We start from the raw sequence: 22,934 nt of genomic DNA, 5'->3' as shown, positions 1-22,934 counted from the left end.
CAGCTCCACCAGTTCAGTAATCACCAATTGTTGAGAGCCCTATAAATTGGAATATGGTACACATGCTTTGAACCATGTCATTCCTCTGCTCCCCCAATGTGATTGAACAAATTGAGACTCAAAGCGGGAATGCTAGGGGAAACTTCTGGAATCAGGCAAAAAGAGAATTTCATAGCTTTTACACTTGAACATAGAGAGATTTTAGCCAAAAGATTAGAGAGTCTCGGGCCGGGAGTGTCTGTTTTGGTGGAAAGAGTTTTAGGAAAATAAGTTTAGACTTTAGGGTACTTTATTAAAGTGTGAAAAAAATCTGGATGAGCACGCTGGGAGTTGTACTGTGGCTTTGAAACATTGCCTGGAAATAAAGCAGTGTGTGTTTTGACAGTGATACAAGGCAAAACATCCAAGGGGCATGATCTCTCAGCACTCAACATTGAAACTGGTACTAAATGCAAACTATTGTGCTTTCTAAAATACGTAACCCATTAACAAGGATATCCAAGTTTCTGCTGCTGCACACGCCCAATTGGATTCCATCACAAGGTTCAGAGCAAGTTGGTGGTTTAGAAGCAGAGAAAGAACCCAAATATCAAACATTAAAACAAAGACCAACTTGGTGCTGGTCTGGGGTGTACTGCTAGTCAGGTAATTTGTGAGATTGGTTCACGTCTATTTGTGATTACTATTTCCATATGACAAAAACGACAGGATACAAACTGGACAATTTACTCCTAATGGAAATTTGGTTGGAGTGTAACTACTGGATCCAGAACCTATGCTAAATTAGATTATCCCAGGATGGACCAGTATTGGGCGAGCCATCATCTTTTTTTGGGGTATTCAGTAGAGGGACGTTGATAGCCTGTTCGGAGGAAGATGCTTTTGCCAGCTCTGTGAAGTTGGAAGCAAGGACACGTTGACAAAGTATAAACCCCTTGGCATTGCAGATGCCAGCAGAGGGGATTATTCTAATTGTTATGAAGGGTTTAGTGCTTTAGTCACTACCAACTCCTGAAAGACTAGAAAGAGCTCATCTGAAGAGATATGAAGATAATGGAGCAGTTCCCTTTCATGTGATGAGGTTTGCTTTTAGGCACAAGTGGAAAGCTGGTGGCAGCATCTGAATAACAGTTTTCTAGGTGGTTTACTAATTGTGCCAAAAATTATATATCTGGGGGCATGGCCAAGATTGCAGACAGTTAGGACGCAGGCTTGTGTCTCTCTGGGGCCACCACTCTGTTGCCTTGTATTAGAGCCCATTCCCGGTTCTTCAGGGTACTGTAAACGAACCGGGCGGCAACATACCCGTTTGCCGAGTTTCCAGCGACGCATCTGATCCCTGCTGAAGTCGGACTCGAAGGCTGGAGCGGACTCGAGGCAGGAGGTGCAGGAGGGCCCGCGGCCAGGCAGAGCTCCCGGGCGGAGTGCCCCGGCTGTGGAGGAGCATAGAGCTGCCAAGTTGAGGGCGCCCTCTGGGGAGGAACACAGAGAGCTATTAGAGTCCTGAGGCACAGTGCCGGCCCTGGCCTATGGCAAGTGTGCGTTGGCTGCATAGTGGAGGCCAGAGAGAAGAGTGGCGCGGGAACTGAAATTGTGGGGAGGCCCCATTTCTGACCATACCAGCAATGCTGGGAGACGGTCGTGGACTGTGGTGAGAGTCAGGGGCTGCCCCTGGTCCGTGTTGCGGCAGAGGCCACTTGTATATGCCGGCCAATCGGGGGGCCTCACCTCAGGCTTTGCGGAACCACGGGAGACGGGGTGGGCCCAGACGAGATCAGAGGAGGAGCGGTGTGCTGGTCATCCTTGGTGTCGAGACCCGGGGTTGCCTTGGATTGCAGGTGAGCTCCAGGGGCTGCCCCGGCCCGCAGCGCAACGCCCTATGTGAATGTCATCAGCCGCAGTGGCCATTCATCTGCGCTGTACAGCCGAGGGGACTCACATCGGGTCCAGCGGATACCCGGGAGACGGGGTGGGCCCCAAAGCGATTTGGGAGGATTGGTGCATTGTGTATTCTGAGCGCTGAGACCCAGTGCTGCATTGGCTGGTCCTGGGGAGGCGAGGAAGGGCCTAGACAACAGTACAAGACTTGAGAAGCAGGGTAGACAGCAGCCTTCTGCCCATAAGAAGGTGATGCCCGGCAGCGCGACTTAGTAATGCCGGGCGGTCTCCTTTGGGCCTGCCAAGACTGGATCGGCAGGAGCCTGCAATCGTCAACAAGGCACCTGGGTGGTGTGGTGCGTGGACCCTGGCCCAGAGGCCGCAGCTACCCTAGGATAGGACTTCCCTGGCGGAGCCTGTAAACCGGTAAGGAGGATGTACCTCGCCAAGTGGGGCTGGTGCACAAGAACAGCCTCGCTTTAGACTTGAACCCTCGGCACGGGTTCCACTTTGGGGTGGAGCTAGTTCTGCGGGCTTTTCTGGGAACGCACGAGGGGGTAGCAGCGGCCCTCCCCACGATCAATTGATAAGCCTGGACGATCGACACGATGGCAGCTGGTTGGCAAAATGGCCTACAAACTGAAGCCTGACCCGGCAAGGATAGCCAAGGAGCAAGAGGCGGTGCTCTCCTCCCTGTCGCAGCTTTGAGAGCGCCCAGCTATCCCATGAACTGCGCAACTGAATTACGCCGGATGGGGTGATGTAGCAGGCTGCCGGGGGACACACGGGCGGATGTCTCAGACACTTGCTAGAGGTCTGGGACGGATCACGCACTCCACCCCACCTGTTGCTGAGAGAGCCATGACTTACCTGTTATCCACCCCTCTACAAACTTTTGTCTTTCCTTGTTCTCAGTAGTTGTTTTGAGACAGGTTTTCTTTTTGATGCCACTTCAGGTTGTGGGTGTTACTTTTTGGGGTTTTTGCACCAGTCAGTCCTCCTTCCATGTCTCCTCGCTGAGGCATAGGGGCCTCTGGAGCAATGCGGGCCAAGATAGCGGGATGCAGGCAGAGCGGATTGTTGCATATATACACACTCCCGATGGGGAAACTTCTCAAGATAGTTAGCCTTAATGTGTGGGGTCTAAACAACCCAGTGACAATATCAGCCATCCTTTGCTTGCTGGAAAATTCTGGGGGCGATATAGGTCTGCTCTACGGTGAGTGTCCTTCTTTCTAAGGACACTCACCGCATACGCACTAGACGCTTCCCGCAACAATTCTGGTTTACAGACCCGTCCAAGAAAAATGGGGTAGCGATCTTAATCAGAGCACACTTCCTGGGTAAAGTCATACCAACTGTGGCGGAAATTAAGGGGCGTTTGCTGGCAGTGAGGGTGCAGTGGGGTGGCTCACACATTACACTGGCCTCACTCTATGCTCCCAACACACAACAGGAATCCTTTATCATTACTGCCCTCACAGAGGTGCTCACGACACAAGACACAGCGATACTAGTAGGGGGGACTTTAACTTAGTGATGGACGATGATTTAGACAGATAAAGGCAAAGGTCCAATCAGGCTGGGACATTCTCCTCACGGGGCAGGGAGTGGCTTAAGGACATTGGCCTGCATGACGTTTGGCACGCCCAACACCCCGGGATGAAGGACTACACTTACTACTCAGCGGCCCACAAAACGTATGCGCGACTTGACCATTTTCGGCTTCTACTCCCTTAGCGAGTCAGCGGCACAGCGCTACTATCGAACCCAGGTCCTTATCAGAACATGCACTCATCGATGTACATGTCCCTGCCCAGCCCTACCATGTGGTGCCCCCTGATTGGCGTTTGCAGGAGAGCCTCCTGCATTCCTCCGAAACAGTGAACCTCAAACAAAAATTAGTTGACTATTTGCAGCTTAATGACATGGGCTCAGCGTCGATGTCGGCGGTTTGGGTAGCTTTGAAGTTGGTAATCGGGGGTAAATTCAGCGCCATTTCTGCAGCCGAAAACAAATTACGGAAACAGAAGTGCAGCGAACTACAGAAAGGGGTAGCGGAACTAGAGTCCATTCATAAAAGAACTGGGGCACCCAGGGTGTGGAGGGAGCTAGAGAAATGCAGGCGTCTTAAGCATCTGGACCTCGATCTGCCACAAATTCTATCTTAGCAGTGATAAGTGTGACAGGCTCCTGGCCCAGAGGCTGCGGGCTAAAACACAGGCAGCTATGATCCAGGAGACTAGAGACCAGTCTGGGGAGGTACAGAGCGCAGACACACGTAGTGGAAGTCTTCCGCTCCTTCCATTGCACCTTATACACTGGACAGGACCCACTGGACAGGACCCACCGACAAGGGACCCTCTTATATTTGGACACCTGTGCGATTTCTCCTCTCCCTAAAACGATGGCGGAACTGCTTGATTCTGCCATTCAGGTGGAGGAAGTGATCACAGCTATATCCCGATCGAAACTCGGCAAATCGCCGGGCCCTGGCGGCTTTTCAGCCCTCTTTTAAAATCCTTCTGTTGTGAGCTGGCTCCTTTTTTTAACTAAACTGTTTAACTCCTTTATGGAGACGGGGCGGTAACACCTTCCATGTCGGAGGCAGCTATTTCCGTTATTTTGAAGTCCTCCAAAGATCCAAGAGACTGTGGGTCCTACCGGCCCATATCTACTAAATCTAGGCACAAAGATCTTCGCCAGTAATCTTGCGGCGCGATTGAATTCCCTAATAGCAGACTTAATCGACCCCGACCAAGCGGGTTTTATCCCTACCAGACAAGGCAGGGACAATACGAAGCGCCTCTTTCACCTCATGGACAGCATACAGAGATCGGGTAGACAGGTTTGCTTCCTATCCATGGACGCCGAAAAGGCATTTGACAGAGTAAGCTGGGCTTACCTGTTGGATACTCTGCACGGCTTTTGGGAGAACTACATAAAGTGGATCAAATGCATCTATAGCGCGCCAAGGGCTTTCGTGAGGGTAAATGGCACTAGATCAGCTACTTTCCCAATATCGCGGGGGTCACAGCAAGGATGTCCTCTGTCCCCCCCCTTTTATTCACGCTCTACATGGAGCCACTGGCCCAGCGTATAAGGGCAGACCCGTGCATCGAAGGCCTGAAATTCGGGGCCGACGTTCACAAGATCAGTCTATATGCTGATGTTGTGATTCTATCCCTCACCAATCCTCAAACAACCTTGCAGGCTGTTCTTGAGGAACTGTTCACATTTGGGGAAGCATCTGGGTTCAAAGTCAACCTGACCAAATCAAACATCCTGAACCTATCGATCCCACCAACTATGGTGGTCGGCCTGCAGCAACAATTCTCGTTCCGGTCGACCCAGCAAGACATAACATACCTTGGCATACGCCTTGCGCCAACCATCGCCTGGACAGTAGCTCTAAACTATGAGACTGTTAGAACGCATGGCCAAAGCGCTGAATGCGTGGGCACAACTGTGATTGGCTTGGTTTGGGAGGGTTGCGGCGGTCAAAATGGCAGTCCTCCCTTGTATCCTTTATGTATTTCAGACGATGCCTACGGCGCCTCCGCCAAGGGCGTTGGCCCAATTGCAGACCCTTATCATTACATTTGTATGGGGAGGGAAGAAACTGCGCCTCTCGTTAACTCAAATGGTCCGTCCGAACAAGGAGAAGGGGGAGGGGGGTCTTCTTTTGATTAGCGGATACTACCAAGCGTCTGGCCTTTGCTACATTGTGGAATGAAACAGACCCTTGTTGGGTTAGCACTGGAACTTTATAGATCAGGCGGTAGCTGGAATTAACATATGGCGGGAGCTCTGGTTGCCACGCAAGTACAGGGCCTGGGGGCTATACTCCTCACCAGTGACTTCCCTGACACTGAAGGTTTGGGATCTAGTGGCCATTAAAAAGGGCTAGACGACCTTTTCCCAGCCTATGACTTCCATTGTAGAGAACCCGGACTTTCCCCCAGGGCAGGCCTCAGTGGTGTTCCAACGATGGAGAGAGGAAGGATGCAAGAGAGTGTGATCTCTCTTCGACACTGAGGGTCTGGCCCAGTTTGCTCAGCTTCGGCGAGACTACGATCTCCTAGCGACTGATGAATATGCATATCGCCAACTATATCACTGGGTCACCATGCCCCCTAATTACAATAGAATGTCCCGACTTCTTACCTCATTTGAAAAATGGCTGCTCCGCAAACAAGATGACCGTCGCCTTATCTCTGAACTGTACGCTATGCTTATTGCGCGACCTGCTGAGCAGCACACAAAGGCCCAAACCCGTTGGGAGACTGAGCTGGCCAGGCCACTTTCTGATAAAGAATGGGAGAATATACTCTACAGAACACACCACACTGCGGGGGTAGAATCCGCATTTAAAAGTCTTCTCCTACTGGTACTATACCCCAATGCGAATACACAGCTGGGACAAAAGCAAATCTGAGTTATGCTGGAGGGGGTGTGGGATGTCTGGCACCCTATCTCACTTGTTATGGCACTATTTCAAACTCCAGCGCTACTGGACTGAGGTCCTTAACAACATTGACGAGGCGTTGGATGCCGCCTTACCCCGGTCTCCAGAGTACACCCTCCTTGGGCTGTCCCATTCACGGATCTTCCCATTACGATCTCTGAGAGGCAGGCAAAAGGCGCTAGCTTTGTTAGCTGCAAGGCAAGTTATCTAAGCTCAGTGGGGAACAAAGGCCATACCAGAGTTCACGACTTGGTTGCATCGCCTGTGGCATGTTTTGGCTATGAAGCGCCTGTCCCTGGTAGTGGATGGGAAGGGAGAGGGGGGGGGGGGGGGGGGGGGGAGTCTAAGTCGAATTTTGGGCTCCATTTCTGCGGTTGCTGCCCAAAGATATGAGAGAAATCACCTGCCCTAAATATCTGCAAATTCTTAAACTACTACCACAGGATGCTCATGTTGCCACACCTCTGAACACCACCTGAGAGGGTCATGCCACAAACCCTACTGTTCGTGGGTCTTGGAGCTGAATTGCTGAAGTCAACTGGTGCGGAAGTGGGTGGGGTGGGATAAGGGGGGCTTATGTTTGGGTATGTTTTCTTTGTTGTCTTTCCCTTTGATTGTTATCCTTTTCATTATTAATGTGTTTGTTTACTCTGAAAAGTAAGAAGTCGCCGAACAAAATAAAGAGCCATTCCTGACATAACGTTGCCGGCCTCAGCGTTGTTGGCATAAAAGCTGTGTTTTGCTGCTAAGGTGCGCTTTGCCGGCCTGTGGATGTAGGCAGGAGGCTGTGTTTTCGCATTTTGACTCCTTACCAAAAAACAGATTGGTTCTAGAAAATTATATATCTGTTTTTAAGGATAGTCGATGATGACAGGTCTATGCCAAGTACTGAACAGAGTAGGGAGTTTGTATCTCACTACTTTAATCGAATTGTGGTTCAACTCAGCCACTACTGATGTGCAACTATTTCAAGTGACATGCTACAGTTCACAGTCACAAGGAACAGAAGAGAGAAATACAGAGAGACCATCTGTGTTCGACTAAAGGCGTGGCTGCACGGTGTTCCATAGGAACAGTTTATTTTTTTAAATGTATTTGTTTTCATTCATTCGATCAACCTTGCACTTCTGTGTACTAACTCATGTAGGGACTTGTTCACTTTACTAATTTGCCAATGGCATCAGACAACCTTTTCCGGTTTGGTGTCACATGAGCTAGAGGAAAATAGAAACACTAAAAATAAGCTACTGCCACATACACAAAGCAGATAACACATTTGGGCTGTAGAGTACCATAAGCCCACGGTTACAGAGTGCTATCTGACAAACATGTAACCTATGCTTCAGTTACAAGGAGTTGTGCAGACTTTGACCACATAATCTCCGGCTTCCAAGAAATCATTTATGCATTTGTGCAGACTGCATTCAAACAACCTTAACTTTGAACATTCTGTCAGGGCTTCACTCTAACATTATGTGAAATAGTAGAAATATCCAAAGAAGTTTCGAATCTCAATGGAAGACATACCACTTCACAAACCACAGAAATTATTAGATGAATGTTATTTAATGAACTTATTGTAAGCACAGGCTGAAATTCTGGACAGGATTATAGATTTTAACCTTGGTGATTAGAGGGAGACTCCCATTTACTGTATCTCCAATTTATGTTATCTAATTCAGCCCCAATTCAAATGTGTGCTGATAAACAGCCACTGTGGAGAAGGGGGTTTAGCCACTGTGAGATTGTCAACATGAAAATCTTAACCCCATAAACATCACACACCATATCGTACTCGTACCACCAATTTGAACACTTTGTAGGTCTAAAGACCGCCCATTCTCTAGGTACATTATACAGCAGGAAAAAGCAGTAATATGTCTGCAGCTGCAAGCGACCGCACCATTCTGAATCAACTCTGCTACATCAGCAGGAAACTTGCTAGTACAAGAACCCAAGAAGGTAATAGAATAAAAATATGTTCTGAAAGGTCACGCCCAAGCAGATCCAGCTTCTTCTCCAGCAGCTGGATCGGGAATCTCTACACCCGTCCACCCCCAAACCTACCACCCAATTACACAACTAACGTTTATGGTAAGATCACAAGCTAGAACCAAAGCAAGCATTGTCCTCTTGCAATGTTACCAGTCAGGGATCAGATCACTCTGTAGCATAGAGCAAGCAAACATCCAAGTACCTGATGAAACTCTTCAGAGCACAGACTAGGTGAAGCCTGTATGATCTCTAAATGGACTGCAACAGCATCATCCTGTACGGTTTGAGTTGCGCTTGACTGAAAGCTTAGTTGACCAAAATGGAGGTCCTCCTATGCAACAACCCTCAAGGTTTCATTCTCTATGCAGTAATTTTAAACCTGTACATTGTCTGCTATCAACTGAGCTGAACATCATTTCTAGCAGACAGACTGTTGCAATATTTCTCACCTGTAGATGTGCCTAACTATCATTCAACCCAGAATGTGCCACGCCGGTCTCAAGCTAAAAGCAGAACACACCTTGGTCCAATCAACAGCAAACATCTTCACTGTGCTCAGGAATGGAACATACTCATAAGATGAAGAGGTCCTCTCATCACAACCAATCAAGAGTTTCAATTTCATTAGCCTCTACATGAATTACCCCAGTTTCAGGGTCCTCATTCACACAAGGTCAAGACTGCAAGGCATCCTTTGCCCCTGCTTCGCAGTGCAAAGCTATTCACTCCAGAAGAAAAACATCAGAACATTCAAAACCATCAGAGCAATTGACTCATCTCACCTTGATGGTGGCAATGCTTTATTAGATAGACCCCCAAAGAAAACATGCCACCTACGAAGATTTTTTCTCTCCTTTACACAGTGGCCTACTTCATCTAACCTCCAAGAACACTACTGGTTCTGACTGCCGCCCATGTCATCAACATAATCTGCTGCACAGTTTACAGGACAGGAAACAGGGGCATCTATACTTCTTTTGTGACTATAATCACGGCAGTGAAATTAATTCACAAGAGGAGGAGTACAACATCAAAAGATTGAACATAAAAGACCTACTATGATCCAAGAGTGTGGAAGTCCATTCCACGAGTCCACCAGGAACAATACCTTGTCTGCTTCAGAAGAAATCAAACCCCTGTTCTTCAAGCAACACCTTGTTTTGCTAACCTCTCAGTTACAAATGCATCAAAAGCCTATATAGGACTATGCTCCCAACTCCATCACCATGCCCCAATGTACTATCCCGCCCAAATCCCACTTCCAAGGTCTCCTCCCGCCGCCACATTCCCCCTCATCCTAATCCAGTCTTCATGGTTGTGGAACTCTTTGCTTCCAGGCCTAAAGACCACTGAGAAGTATATGGTACCTATATATTACACAAAAGGACTAGTGTACTCCTTGCATTAAGCAATAAGTTACCCTCTGAGACCACAACTTCAGTCTTTTCCAACAGTTACGGCAGTGGCAAAAATATTTTCTTTTAAAAAGTCAGTAAGACATCAGATGCTTTGGGACAGTGCTTAACAACGTTGTTGCAAATGTATGAAGGGTCAGTACTAAGATTGGAGCCTGGAGCCTTTCACCATAAATATGATGAAATGAATTATTCAACAGCAAGTGAACAAACGTTCTGTTACTTTGAGGATTTATCTTCTTTATAGTAGACTATTAGAAGTTTGGGAACTCGCTATTTTCCAAAACAGACACAAAGAATTGGCAAACCCCATCGACTCTACACAGAATAGAATAAAGAGAATGGATTAGTTAACTGTGGGGAGACCAAAAAAAGCTACTTCAAATACGAAAATGTGGAATCTTGTTCTTCAGCATGGAACAAATTTAAAGTAGCTCAAAACAGCAAAACACACCCTCAGTAAAAATGTTTATACCATTCTGTGTGCACATCACCTTATCCACTTTAAGAAATGAGATACAATTAGGAAAATACTTTGCAAAAAGATAGATTTCAAGTTATTCTTTCACAAGGTGCAAAAAGTTACTTTTCGGAGTAAGAACACTGGAGCAAATTCAAGTTCTCTTAAATAAACGCATTGTTTGACAATGCTAGGGGTTTCAATAATACCCTCAGTAAAGAAGCAGTGGGGAAGGAAGGTTTTTCTAGACTGTACAATTATGGGAACTGAGGCACAGGAGATAAGAAGCTCGTGGCCACAGATGTCAAGTGGACAAGCCGGGATTAAAATTGATGCATGCTGGCCCAAACATTAGCCTAAATAAACAGAGCTCAAATGCTTAACACAAGCTGTGTTGGCCTCAGCAATACATCAAAACCAAACCTGTGAGTATGTTTGGCCAAGTTCAACAGCAATTCTACTCTGAAATCGGCACCTGGTGAGTTCTCATAAATAAAGAAAACACATATATATATATATATATATATATATTATCTATATCTACATAAACACACACATATATATATATATATATATATATATATATATATACACACACTCATACATATATACATATACACACACATATATACACATACACACACATATACACACATATATATACATACATACACACACGTAATAAACTAACTGGTGAGAATAGCTCAGTTAGTTAAACGCTTGCTCTTGGGTGGTGCAAGGCAAGATTCCAACCCCAGTAAGGCCAATTCAAGCATCATTCAGAGATCAGTAAATAATAACACTTTGAAAGTATAGTATTAAGCACCGCATAAAAATTATCCCCTACAAGCTAAGAAATGTACTTGCTGTTCAGGTACCCTACTCCCACTTTTAAAAACACTCAAAATTTTATACAATGGTCTCCGTAATAGGCTGAGTGTGATGCGCACGAGGACGAAAGGCTACATGTATTTTCCAAAACATTACTATTCCATAATATACAAGGTTTTGCAATAAACTGATGGTTTAGGTTAGGGAAAATCAAAATACAGCCCTTGTGACCTTTCATGCGGCCCCATGAGCTATTTACTTGGATTAGCCCTGGCAAGACCTTAAACGGGCATCTATCCACAGGTTAACTGAACAGGAAACGAAGCAAAGGTGTGCTGAACACCTTTGTTTTTATGGTTTAAGTATTTTTATAAATAATTCACATGCTACAAGCAAGGTTATGTATTTAACAGTCATCCAACACAGCAATGAAGCACCTCAGCGAAAGTCATGTAACAGTGTTGTCCGAACCGCATGTGCAAGGTGAGTAGAAACTTCCACCCAAGGAAACTCTCAAATGAAAAGAAAAAACTAGAAAAAACCCAAACCAAAGAAACAAAAAGGGCCCCTTCCCTTCCCCCGCCCCTCCCCCTCCCAGTGCTCCACGTCCTTCCCTCCGCCATCCCGAGCCCCTAACGCTCCCATCAGCCGCCCTCCCCCGGGACCTTGGTGATGCGTAGCAGCCGAAGATATCGGGGACACGTGACCTCTGCAAACTCAGTAGCCAAAAGTGATAAAAAGGGCACACCTTTGTTTTTAAAGACATTATGCAACAAACATGCAAAAAGATGGCAGACTTCAAAATTCAAAAAAGTGTATAGCAGAAGTGTCTCGCCTTGGTGAATCAGATCACTGCATTGAAAAGCATTTATTAAAAATAATAGTTCCCAAACATTAAACTTCGCAACATTGCCTTCCCTGCCCTAACAAAAATGGCATTAGTGAACCAAAAGGCGAGTAAGTTGGTCAATTGACTCACGTAACCAGACGATGTGTTATAATGGCCTATTACCTGTCAAATGGAATCTTTTGCAAGAGACACTACTATAACTAAGATTGTTCGTAGCAAGGGATTGCTAGCAGAAATAACAAGTATTCGAAATGCAATAGGTCACAGATTGGCGAGAGTTTAAGCTATTGGCATTGTAAATGGTTTTAAAAAACAACACAAATAAAAGGCAGTCATTTACAATGTCAATAGCTTAAACTCTCCGAAATGCGAGACCTATAGCATTGCAAATGCTTGTAAAAGCGCCCCGTGCCATGCTTTCACTTTAATGGCAGCCGCGTCCCTTTCTTTACATGAGCCACGTCTAAAGAAGACTGCTTGGCTGCCATTAAAGTGAAAGTGCGGTGTGGGCAGCTTTTACAAAATATATATATATTTTTTTTAAAAAGCATTTGTTTGTTAAGTTGACCCCATGCAGTGCTTTCACTTTAACAGCAGCCACGCCCCTTTCTTTCGATGTAGCTTGTGTAAAGGAAGGTGCGCAGCCGCCATTAAAGTGAAAGCGCAGAATGAGGCGCTTTTACATTAAAAAAATGTTTTAAAGCATTTGTCTGTCAAGTTCACCCTATGGGTAATAAACATGTAAAAGTGGTCGCCGTACTAAAACCGTAGAGCGGCACGCGGAGGCAAAGCAGCCACCCTTGCAGTAAAGCACTTCCTATCTACAATAGAGAAAAATCATTAACAAAAATAGTGCCCACAGACTGTAGATAAAACCGACTCAAGTAAAAAGTCGAGTCCTTATGGAAGGAAGGGTGTAAATGCAGACAAGGCAGCACTAAGGAGGGACTGCTAAGCCTATTCATGAATTAAAAGCAACCATTTAGAAACAACAGTAACAGTAGCCAATTGAAAACATGGGCGGAGCTTCCAAGTTGATACCTGAATACAGCATGCCCTGCAGAGCAGCGCATGCGCTGCCAAGGCTAGACCTAAAAATGGAGAATTAGCGTGGGCAAAAAGACAACATTTGCCATGCTGCACTGCATATCACACACTAAAATAAAACCTTATTACCAACAGGAAAATAGACCCATGGTTCTAATGAACAACCTAATTACAGGAGCAATCCAGCTGGCATACAAATTCTTCTTAGAAAACAAATACATCACCTCATCTCACTACACCTCAAACATTAAACACAACACACAAACCTAATAATACTTTCTACCCCAAACTAGAAACATACGCCTACTGCCACCTTCCTGACTACACAAATACACACCCTAAACCAATTCCACTGCCAAGCTTTCTCTCTTCCGCCACATCTAACACATATACAGCAGCCCAGCAACTCTCTTAACTGCCTCTCATCTGTTGTACAATATAGAACCTTACAACATGACCCACATACTGCACCACCACCCCTAATTCATACACCTTCCACCCTAAACAGACGCAAACAAAATAAGCAACATGCCACACTTCACAACTTTTGTATCCTCATGTCTACTGCACAAGGCTACTCAACAAAAAAAAAACAGCTGCCCAACTCTCTCAACCCCCATCTCCACACCACCTACACACACAGACCCATCAAAATGCTTTTTTAGCTTGTTGGACGAGGAACACGATACAGAACTACACTTGCTTTCCTCATACAGCTAATACCAGAACTAAGGACACATCTGCTACAAGCCCACAAAATACTGCTCACTCTTCTACATAACAAAGTCACACCATAACCAAAGCAGTGTCTCTAAACTGCCTACTAATAAATGCTTGATCACTCGAAACAAGCATCACATCTACAACATTCTCACCGACACACAATCTGACTTTCTCTTCATAACTGAATCATGGTTAGGAGAGGACATGGCTCCAGTGTTGTATGAAGCCATTCCTCTAGGCTATCAAACTATTACACAAAATCGTATAGGCAAAAGAGGAGGGGGCTAGCGGTCGTAATCAAGCAAAAAGTAAATATCACTAAAGCTGGCGACGTCTCCATACAAGGTTGTGAGGCCATCTTCACCAAATGCAACCCTACACCATCTTCCTCCTGTAACTTCCTGCTCCTTCACAGACTTTCACCTAGCAATGCAATATTCCCAGACACACTTTCAAATCTTATAACACTAAACACCACCCTAAGCATTCTGGGCGACCTAAACATTTGGTTTGACAAACCCAATATGCCTCATCCAAAAACAATCACTGGCCTAGAAGCACTGAACCTACATCAGATCCTCCACAAACCCACACACATAAATGGACACATCCTAGGTGTCAATTTTGCAAATACAGAACTAGTTACCTTTTCAACAATTACTCCAGTCACACGGTCAGATCACCATTTGCTTGCTTTCCAACACAAAGCAACACACCTAAAACCACCTGACATGCATCCACCTATCGACATTGGAACAAACTCAATTTTGAATACTTAGAAACACAACGAACATCCAGTACAGATCTAGACACTATAAATGTCATTCAAAAACTTTGAGTGGCTTCAAGACTTTTTTGATATCCTAATATCACCAAAAAAGAACAAAAGAAATCAGGCACCTTGGAGAAAAACAGAGCTAAAAGGGAAAACTGCTAATTAGAAAGCTGCAATGTACCTGGCTCAAAACAAACACCAATCAAGACAAACTTCACCTACAGACACTTGACAGATTATACAAGTCGGCAATCAAAAAAGCTAAGAAAAAATATTATTCAGACAGAATTCAAAATGGTAAGTGTGCAAATGAAGAATTCTATAAAATTCCCATTGAATTTCGTAAGCCAAATTGCCTAAAGGGAGCTCATCCTATTACTCAAGAATTTGCAAATCATATGACCAAAGAAGGCATATTGGACTGCTTTCTAAAAAAGAAGCAGGCACCAGCACCGACTATTCCACAATAAAAACACTCCAAGGAGTATGCTAACCCAGACTCTCCATTCTTTCTAATAAATAATCACACAATGAATTTATGAACCTGGTCAAATCAAGCAGGCCTGTTGGCAGCCCTTCTGGCCCATGTCCACCACAAACCTTCAAGAAATTTCTTTTAACTACTTCTGCTGAGACATCGGTAAGAAGATTCATCAACAATTCCATCATACTTTCAGACTTACAAACAGGATTCCGTCCAGAAAAAGGCACAAATTCTGCCCTCATTGCCATGTGGAATGACCTTAAGAACACACTTGACCACAATGGGGTTGCTACACTACTTCTTCTTGGACCTTTCAGCTGCCTTTGACACAGTTGACCATGACACACTAACAATACAAAGACTCTACGAAGTCAACATACAAGGGACTGCTCAAGACTGGATCACATCCTACCTTCAAAACAGAACTAATGTCATCCATACCTTCCCCTTTCTCATCCAAACCGTACTTCACAAAAGCAGGGGTCCCTCAATGCTCGATCATCTCACCCAAGCTTTTTAACATCTACGTGAAGTCATCAGCACCGATCAATTAATTTCACCTCACATGCTATAAATATGCAGATGACACACAAATACTCCTTAAACTGGAAAGCTCCAAAGACATTGGCTCAGTGGATGACCTGGAGCAATCTCAAATTGAATGCTTCCAAAACAAGATTGTCACGTGTGGCGATTGGAAAAATTATGACCCACTCGCCACCTGGCCCGACGATCTGAGAAACACCGCCTAAAGTATAAAAGGAAGTCAGAAACCTCAGATTTACCATGGACTCCAAGCTATCAATGAAAGCTCAAGTGGACAAACTAGCAAGATCAAGCTTTGTTACTATAAAAACTCTGCAACATCTTCCACCACCTGGGATTTCCACACAAGGTCCAGACTACTATCTCTCCTGTTCTGTCTAAACTAAATTACGCCAATAGCCTCTACTACAGATTATCTTTAACAACTATGAAAAGACTACAGCGGATTCAGAAGTCTTCTGCCAGACTATTCTAACATATAAAGCCACAAGCCCACATCTCCCTCGTCTGAATGCCCTGCATTGGTTACCAGAAGATCCACATTCAAGCTGCTTTGTAACACCCACAAAGCGATACATGAACAGGACCGCTCTTCATCAGGAATAAAATCACCAAAAACATTCAACAAAGGAACCTCACTCTAGATTGGCACCTCACCTGTTTGTGAAAAGGCAGTTAGGAAATATGATGTATTTACGGACAAAGAAAAACCATTTTCAAAGCAATACTGTATGGTATGCTTTCTAATAATGCTGTGCAGAGAGACAAGTTGCTGAAATGTTCAGCAAATGGGTAAGAAAACTGAGTTTGTGCTGAGAAAGAAAGAATTAATGGTGGTGAGGAGGGGGATACTATTGGATTCTGACAGAACTAGGATGTGAGATGTACTATAATAAACCGAAGACCACCTATGTACAAAGGCATTAGATAGATCAGCAGTTAAGGGAGTGACATGCTTTACGATTCTTCGTGTTAGTTATAAATGCTTTTCTCGGGGGGGGGGGGGGGTATGGTTTGTTGACACATTCATGAAACGGTTGTGGCGTGCTTCTGTCAGTTTTAGGAAAGAGGTGAATTGGGTTACACCTGTGATTGAATTGTGAGTTAGCTGAATCCAGCTACGGATTTGGACCCTTTTGGAAATAAACTTATTTTTATTTACTTTTTATAATTTAGTCTTAAATTAGAACATATTTACAGTACAATTGCTGTGACATGAAAACAAAGCTTCCCAACACGTTTCCAAGTACGACCATAACACTCTTTGGAGCAACAACTTTCACTTTAACCAGTGAAGAAACCCATCACGCCCCTGTTTTTAACACTGATGAGCCCTACAGATACCGCACACACACGGATGGGGATGTTTCGAATACAAGATAAGAAGAAGGATTGTCACCGACAGTCAGTCGGCACCGTGCACTTATCTGCAACACTAATTCAATAATGCTGTGCAAGTGGCTGCGTCCGGAATTGCAAAATCTCAGGCAAGAAGAATTTAGCAATAGACATGTGACCGGCAGACACATGACTCTCCTCCGATGGCCGGTTGACATTTCCCCCAGCAGTCAACAGCGCCACTCAGCACATACAAAGCTCGAATTATATCTACTACAAAGTGCCACACTAAATCACACGTACGTCAGTAAACGCTCAACACAGTTTACAGGGGAGATTAATTACAACTTAAAGAATAACACTGGAATCGGGCACACTAGTCGAACACAGGATGTAGCCAGAATCTTTAACGTGTAAGGGAGCGACTGCTCCCCAACTTTTCAAGATCTCTGCTATCTTCACTTCTCTGCAACTATTCAGGTTTGTAAACAACGGCTACAAAGAGTTCGTTTCCGTTTTCATTTCCAGTTCACTACTTTCGAAAGCACCAAAGGCCACCAAGTCAACCACAATTATAGCAAAATAATTGCTCTGGTTTCGGTATAAACATGATGGAAAGCAAGCTCTCTATCACAGCAGTGTTGCGTTCCAGGTCACGGAAAGAGTGCGTGGGGGAGAGAAGTCAGCTAGCACATGACAACTTTGACTCGATACTGGCAAGACCTCCAACAATAATGAGCAAATGGCAACAAGCTAATTGCGTAATTTCACCTTCAAGAAGGTTCTAATAGCAAAATAGTAAAAAGAGCTGGCTGATAAGTAGAACGTTAGAGATGGTAGGTGGTCTATTAAGTGCTTGTTCGGGGACACCACTTGGGAACAGAAGGTAGGAACACCGATCGCTCGAGACACCAAGGGAATGAATACCCACCAGCGAGAAAGCCCAGTGGGTTCATATACATGCTTATGACACGTATTTCAACAAGCAGGCGACTGGTCCCAAATATGGGACGCAAATTTCCATTACTGGGGGTTGATACAAATCAACCTGTCCCACCGAAAGAAAACTCACACTGTACAAATGGGCAACATGGTTTAGCTGGCGAGGGTACACCTGCAACGTATTGGATTGAAGATATACGTTTGTCCTGTTAATATGACGTGTCAGATAAGCACCTTAAAACAGGCACTTACGTGTCGCGATCTTTCCAGTTAAATTAATAACACCCCCTTTCCAGCTTCGGCAGGTGCACAGGGCCTGCCGGTGCTTCTTTTCTTGTAGTTAATGGGGAGGGGGTGTCGGTGTCAGCTCAGATCCTGGAGGCAAACTTACCCACCGGTAGGGCCGATAGTCACTACTTGTAGAAATTTTACAAAGTGTGCGTCCCTCTCCCCGGTTCCCTACCGTCCTCACGCACCCTTAATGACCCCAACTATCCTGCCCCCACCCTCACTGAATACTCACTATTCAGGATTCATGCTGGACATGTCACGCTGTCCCCCCCTCCGCGTCTGCACAGTTCAGCGCCGTCTGAGGCTGGTGCGGGGCCGCTTGACACTCGCTTCCTCAACCCCCCCAAAAAGAAAAAAAAAAACACCACCGGCCCCGCTCCTCTCAAACCCCAAAATGGCCGACCAGCCCGAACCAGGAAATAGTGACTGCTGCAGCTCAGGGCTTTACCGAGCAGTCTGGAGGCCGGCTACCACTACACTCTGGGCATTGTAGTCCCACAGCCTTACAAACTGCTGATGATCCAATAATGTGTGCTATCACAATAAACTACTAATCCCGCAGTGCCCCGTGACACCACATTTTACGAGATGACGTCGGTCCCTGCCTGTGCTCCCCTTGCCATTGGCCAGTGCCAGCCTGGGCTGTCTTGGCCCCGGCTTCCTCTAGAACGGCTTAGCCGGGGCAGGCGGTGGGTGACGTCAGCACTGAAACGTGGCAGCCGGGCGAGTCACCGAGCTGCTGGGCGAAAGGGGAGGTGCTGGGCAAGGGTTGGGGGAGAAATTCTGTATGAGAGTAAAAAGGTGACTAGGTAAGCAAAACAGCGAAGCGGAGAATGGAAGGGTAAAAAGAGGAGTAAAGGGAGGAAGGGTGTTAGTTACTGTGTAATAGCGGAGTTAGGGTAAGACCAAGAAGGAAGCTATGAGATGGGAGGAGCTTCCACTCCCCGTATAAGAAGGAGAATGTCAAGTGAGGACTCCTGCTGAAGAAAAGTGGAGAAAGGGAAGGCAATTAAGTCCTAAAGCAAAATAATCTTTTAATTACTCACAGTTTACTTTAAAATAAGTATATTTGTTTCCATCTTTTACTTATATCATTTTATTTATTTTGAATGCATTATTTCAAATTTTGTAGTTTCATATAGTTTATAGTATATAGTTTATTCAGCAAAATGACATCACAACGTTTTCCTAGAGAGCAAGATGAATGTGAAAACAGTCAACATAAAAATAACAGATGAGCAGCAAAGAAAACCTATAGACCCAGAGGTTCGAATCAGCATAGCTGCCAAGGTTTCAGATTGCTATGTGTGACATTTTTATAATGTCTGTAATTACGAGTGCCATTTCAATGACTATGAGTGACACTCTCGAGAGCAAAATCAAGTACTGACGATGAGGGAAACCGATAAATATCAGAAATTATACCCATTTGAGCAACAAGAAACTCTAAGGTCTTAAAAACTGCACCAAAGCACCAGAAATGGAAGGGCGCTAACTGGAGACAGACCACGTGACTGCAGTTCTTAGTGACAGAGACAGTTTACCCATAGGTCGATCGAAAAAGCTAATTATCAGAAATTATACCCTTTAAAACAATAACAAGCTTTGGAAAGACATTCAAGCTGCTGCAAACCCCCCGAATTGCTAAGTTACTAACCCACTGACACTTTGTAAGATGAATGTTACAGGAAGGGGATCTGAGAGGAGCCATTTCATAATTCCGGCTAGCAACAGGCTTGTCTTTTAAAACTCCATGGAGATAGAAATTGCACACATGATCAATCATGGTAATTAAGAAATACTTTTTAGAACCATTAAATGTGAACTGTAACTAGTCCAAGAATGATTTATTTTTAAGGGACCATTTTCGTGTCCCGCGCCCAGGAAAGACACAGACACGGACGAATCGGGAAGACACGTCTTTATTCCTTCTCTTACAATCCCGAACTACTGCTTCCACCCGCGGCTCCTCCCCTTCATCCCACACCCTGGCCTGACCTTGGGGCGAAGCTACGCCAGGCAAGACGAAACAACATCTCACCCTTTTGTATTTTAGATGTTCAGCGTCTCTCTCATAGTTCTTCAATGAGTCGGATGGGTTTCCGAATGCCCCGTCGTGGTCGGCTGGGTCGTGATTGACTGTGGGGACGTTCACTTCTCTGATCATGTGTCTCTGAGGTCCGTATGGGTTCTTCATGGCTGCTTTCTCCTTGACTTGACACGTCCGTGTCCCAGTCAGGTCTCCGAGCCCAGGTGTAGGCTGTTGGGTTGCATCTTTTGAAATGTGACACATTTCTGGTCATTCTCTTGTTTCCTGACTCAGCCTTGATCATAGTCAAATTCCTTCTTGTTACTAGTAGTGGGTGATTGTGGTAACGGCTGTCTGCTTTGGATTGCCTTTCTTGTCTCACTAGCACCCAGTTTCCTTCTTGGATGTCGGATGTATTGGCGTGTCTGCGGTGATTAGTGAATTCATTAATTTTCACCATCTTGTTTCAATCCAGTTCGACCAGAGTTTCGTGGTCTGAAGTCAAGATTCTGGACTGTGTAATGGCGTCTGTGGATGGTATACGGGTGCAAGGGGTTTGCCAGAGCTTCAGGGTGGCCGGGCATTGGTTTGTGGTGCTGTGAGGAGTGGTCCTGTATGCTCGGAGTACTTCGTTTAGTGCTGGCTGAATATCACGGTGGGTTAGCTCAGCTTGTTGCATTGTCTTTTTAATAGTGGCCATGAATCGCTCCACCATTCCGTTTGCTAGGGGCCACAGGGGAGTGATTTTCCGATGTTTGAAGTTGAGATGTCTCGCGAAATCTGCGAATTCTTGTCCATTGAATGGTGGACCAATGTCAGTCTTCACCACCGTGGGGATGCCCCATGCGGCAAAAGCTTCATCAATTGCAGGTATGATGGTGGTCGCTTTGGTAGAGGAAATCTGGTGAGCGACGGGGAAGCGGGAATATTCATCCATGATAACGATGATGTATTTTCCCGACTTCAGTGGGCCAAAGAAATCGACGGCTACGTGTTGCCAGACACTATCTGGGAGGTCCAACATCTGCTGGGGGACGTGTGGTTCTTCGCACCCTATTAGTTGACAGTGTGGGCAGTCTCGAAGTGTGGACTCTACCATCTGGTCAAGGGAGGGGAACCAGACACGCTCTTGCAGCGCTTTCTTCGTGGCTACTACCCCTCGATATCCTTTGTGTGCCAGATTTACAGTTCCCTGTCGCAGCTGGGTAGGGATGACAATTCTCTGGCCTCTTAATAGCAGGCCCTTGTCACTGATGGAAAGGTCATCTTTGACGTGCTTGAATGCCGCAATTCCTGATGGTGGCACTCATCTTCAGGTCTTCTAGATGTCGCCACGAGTCAGTGCGAACACGATGTATGACATTTTGTATTGTGGCATCATTTGCCGATGCCTCGATGATGGCTTCAAGTGGAACGGCCGGTGGGCAGGCTCGGTTAATGACGAAGTGGAGATATTCTTCAGCCACAGAGTGGCGGGTCCGCGTCAGAGCCTGGGAGTGCCGTGAGATGTAGTCCGCCGGATTCTCCGCCTTCCCCGGTTTGTGAATGATGGTGTATGTATAGTCTTGCAGGCGGTGGCCCCACCGTTCGATTCGCGGAGGCATTTTAGCCTTGGGGTTCCCAAAGATGGTGATCAGCGCTTGGTGGTCGGTGATGAGTGTGAAGTGTTTGCCATACACAAAGAGGTGAAAATGCTCACACGCCCACACGACTGCCAGACTTTCTTTTTCCGGTTGGGAATAGGCTTTTTCGGTGTCAGTGAGGCTGCGGCTGGCATACGCGATGATGTGACGTTGGTCTGCTTCATTATCATATTGTGCTAGAATCGCCCCTAGCCCTACGGGGCTGGCATCTACTGTGAATTCAGTCTTTCGTTTGGGGTTGAAGTAGGCAATGTTGATGGCTGAACTCACTGCTGCCTTGATTTTGTGGAAAGCTCGGTCACACGCAGCTGACCACTGAAAGTTTTGTCCTTGTCGAGTGAGTTCTCTGAGAGGGTAACTGATTGTGGCATAGTCCTTGATGTACAGGGCACAGTAGCTGGCCATCCCCAGGAACGAGCGAACATCACTGACATCATGTGGTTGTGGAGTGTCCAAGAGCGCTGACACCTTGTCAGGGTCCGGTCTCATGCCCTTGATGGAGCAGGTTTTGCAAAATTTTGTATACCTCCTCTATGTTTGCCTGAAAATACGAATTATATAATCTATTAATTATAATATTAACGTGCCGTTTCACGTTAGCGGGTGTTACCTGTTGCTTATTGTTCCTTCTCGGGCCGGGCTTGGGTCCGCCTCCGGCGCCCTGCGCCTGCCTGCTATCGGGACCAGAGTGACCTGCACGGCCGGCCGGGCTTGTCTCCGCCGGCCGGAACCAGAACTACAATTCCCAGGAGTACCCGGGGCACGTCGCCTACCTCAGCGCGCCAAGAGGCGTTTAAGAGTCAGCTGGGTGCAGAGTCCCTTCGTGAGCTGCCGTTTCACGTTAGCGGGTGTTACCTGTTGCTTATTGTTCCTTCTCGGGCCGGGCTTGGGTCCGCCTCCGGCGCCCTGCACCTGCCTGCTATCGGGACCAGAGTGACCTGCACGGCCGGCCGGGCTTGTCTCCGCCGGCCGGAACCAGAACTACAATTCCCAGGAGTACCCGGGGCACGTCGCCTACCTCAGCGCGCCAAGAGGCGTTTAAGAGTCAGCTGGGTGCAGAGTCCCTTCGCGAGCTGCCGTTTCACGTTAGCGGGTGTTACCTGTTGCTTATTGTTCCTTCTCGGGCCGGGCTTGGGTCCGCCTCCGGCGCCCTGCGCCTGCCTGCTATCGGGACCAGAGTGACCTGCACGGCCGGCCGGGCTTGTCTCCGCCGGCCGGA

General features: G+C 46.2%; 1 protein-coding gene across 1 annotated transcript in view; it reads right to left on the bottom strand.

The window, feature by feature from the left end:
- The window catches only part of RAB1A (RAB1A, member RAS oncogene family), a 162,282-nt gene extending 143,610 nt beyond the window's left edge, over positions 1–18,672 (bottom strand). The window contains exon 1 of the mRNA XM_085612521.1: positions 18,276–18,672. Within this exon, the coding sequence (XP_085468647.1) occupies positions 18,276–18,298 (23 nt within the window). The 5' untranslated portion in view covers positions 18,299–18,672. The remainder of the gene's footprint in view (positions 1–18,275) is intronic.
- Between the last annotated feature and the right edge of the window lie 4,262 nt (positions 18,673–22,934).

This window comes from Triturus cristatus, chromosome 6, assembly GCF_964204655.1.
Source record: "Triturus cristatus chromosome 6, aTriCri1.1, whole genome shotgun sequence".
NCBI classification, from domain to species: Eukaryota; Metazoa; Chordata; class Amphibia; order Caudata; family Salamandridae; genus Triturus; species Triturus cristatus.
The sequence above is the reverse complement of the archived record's forward strand: the minus strand, read 5'-3'. Positions and strand labels throughout refer to the sequence as shown.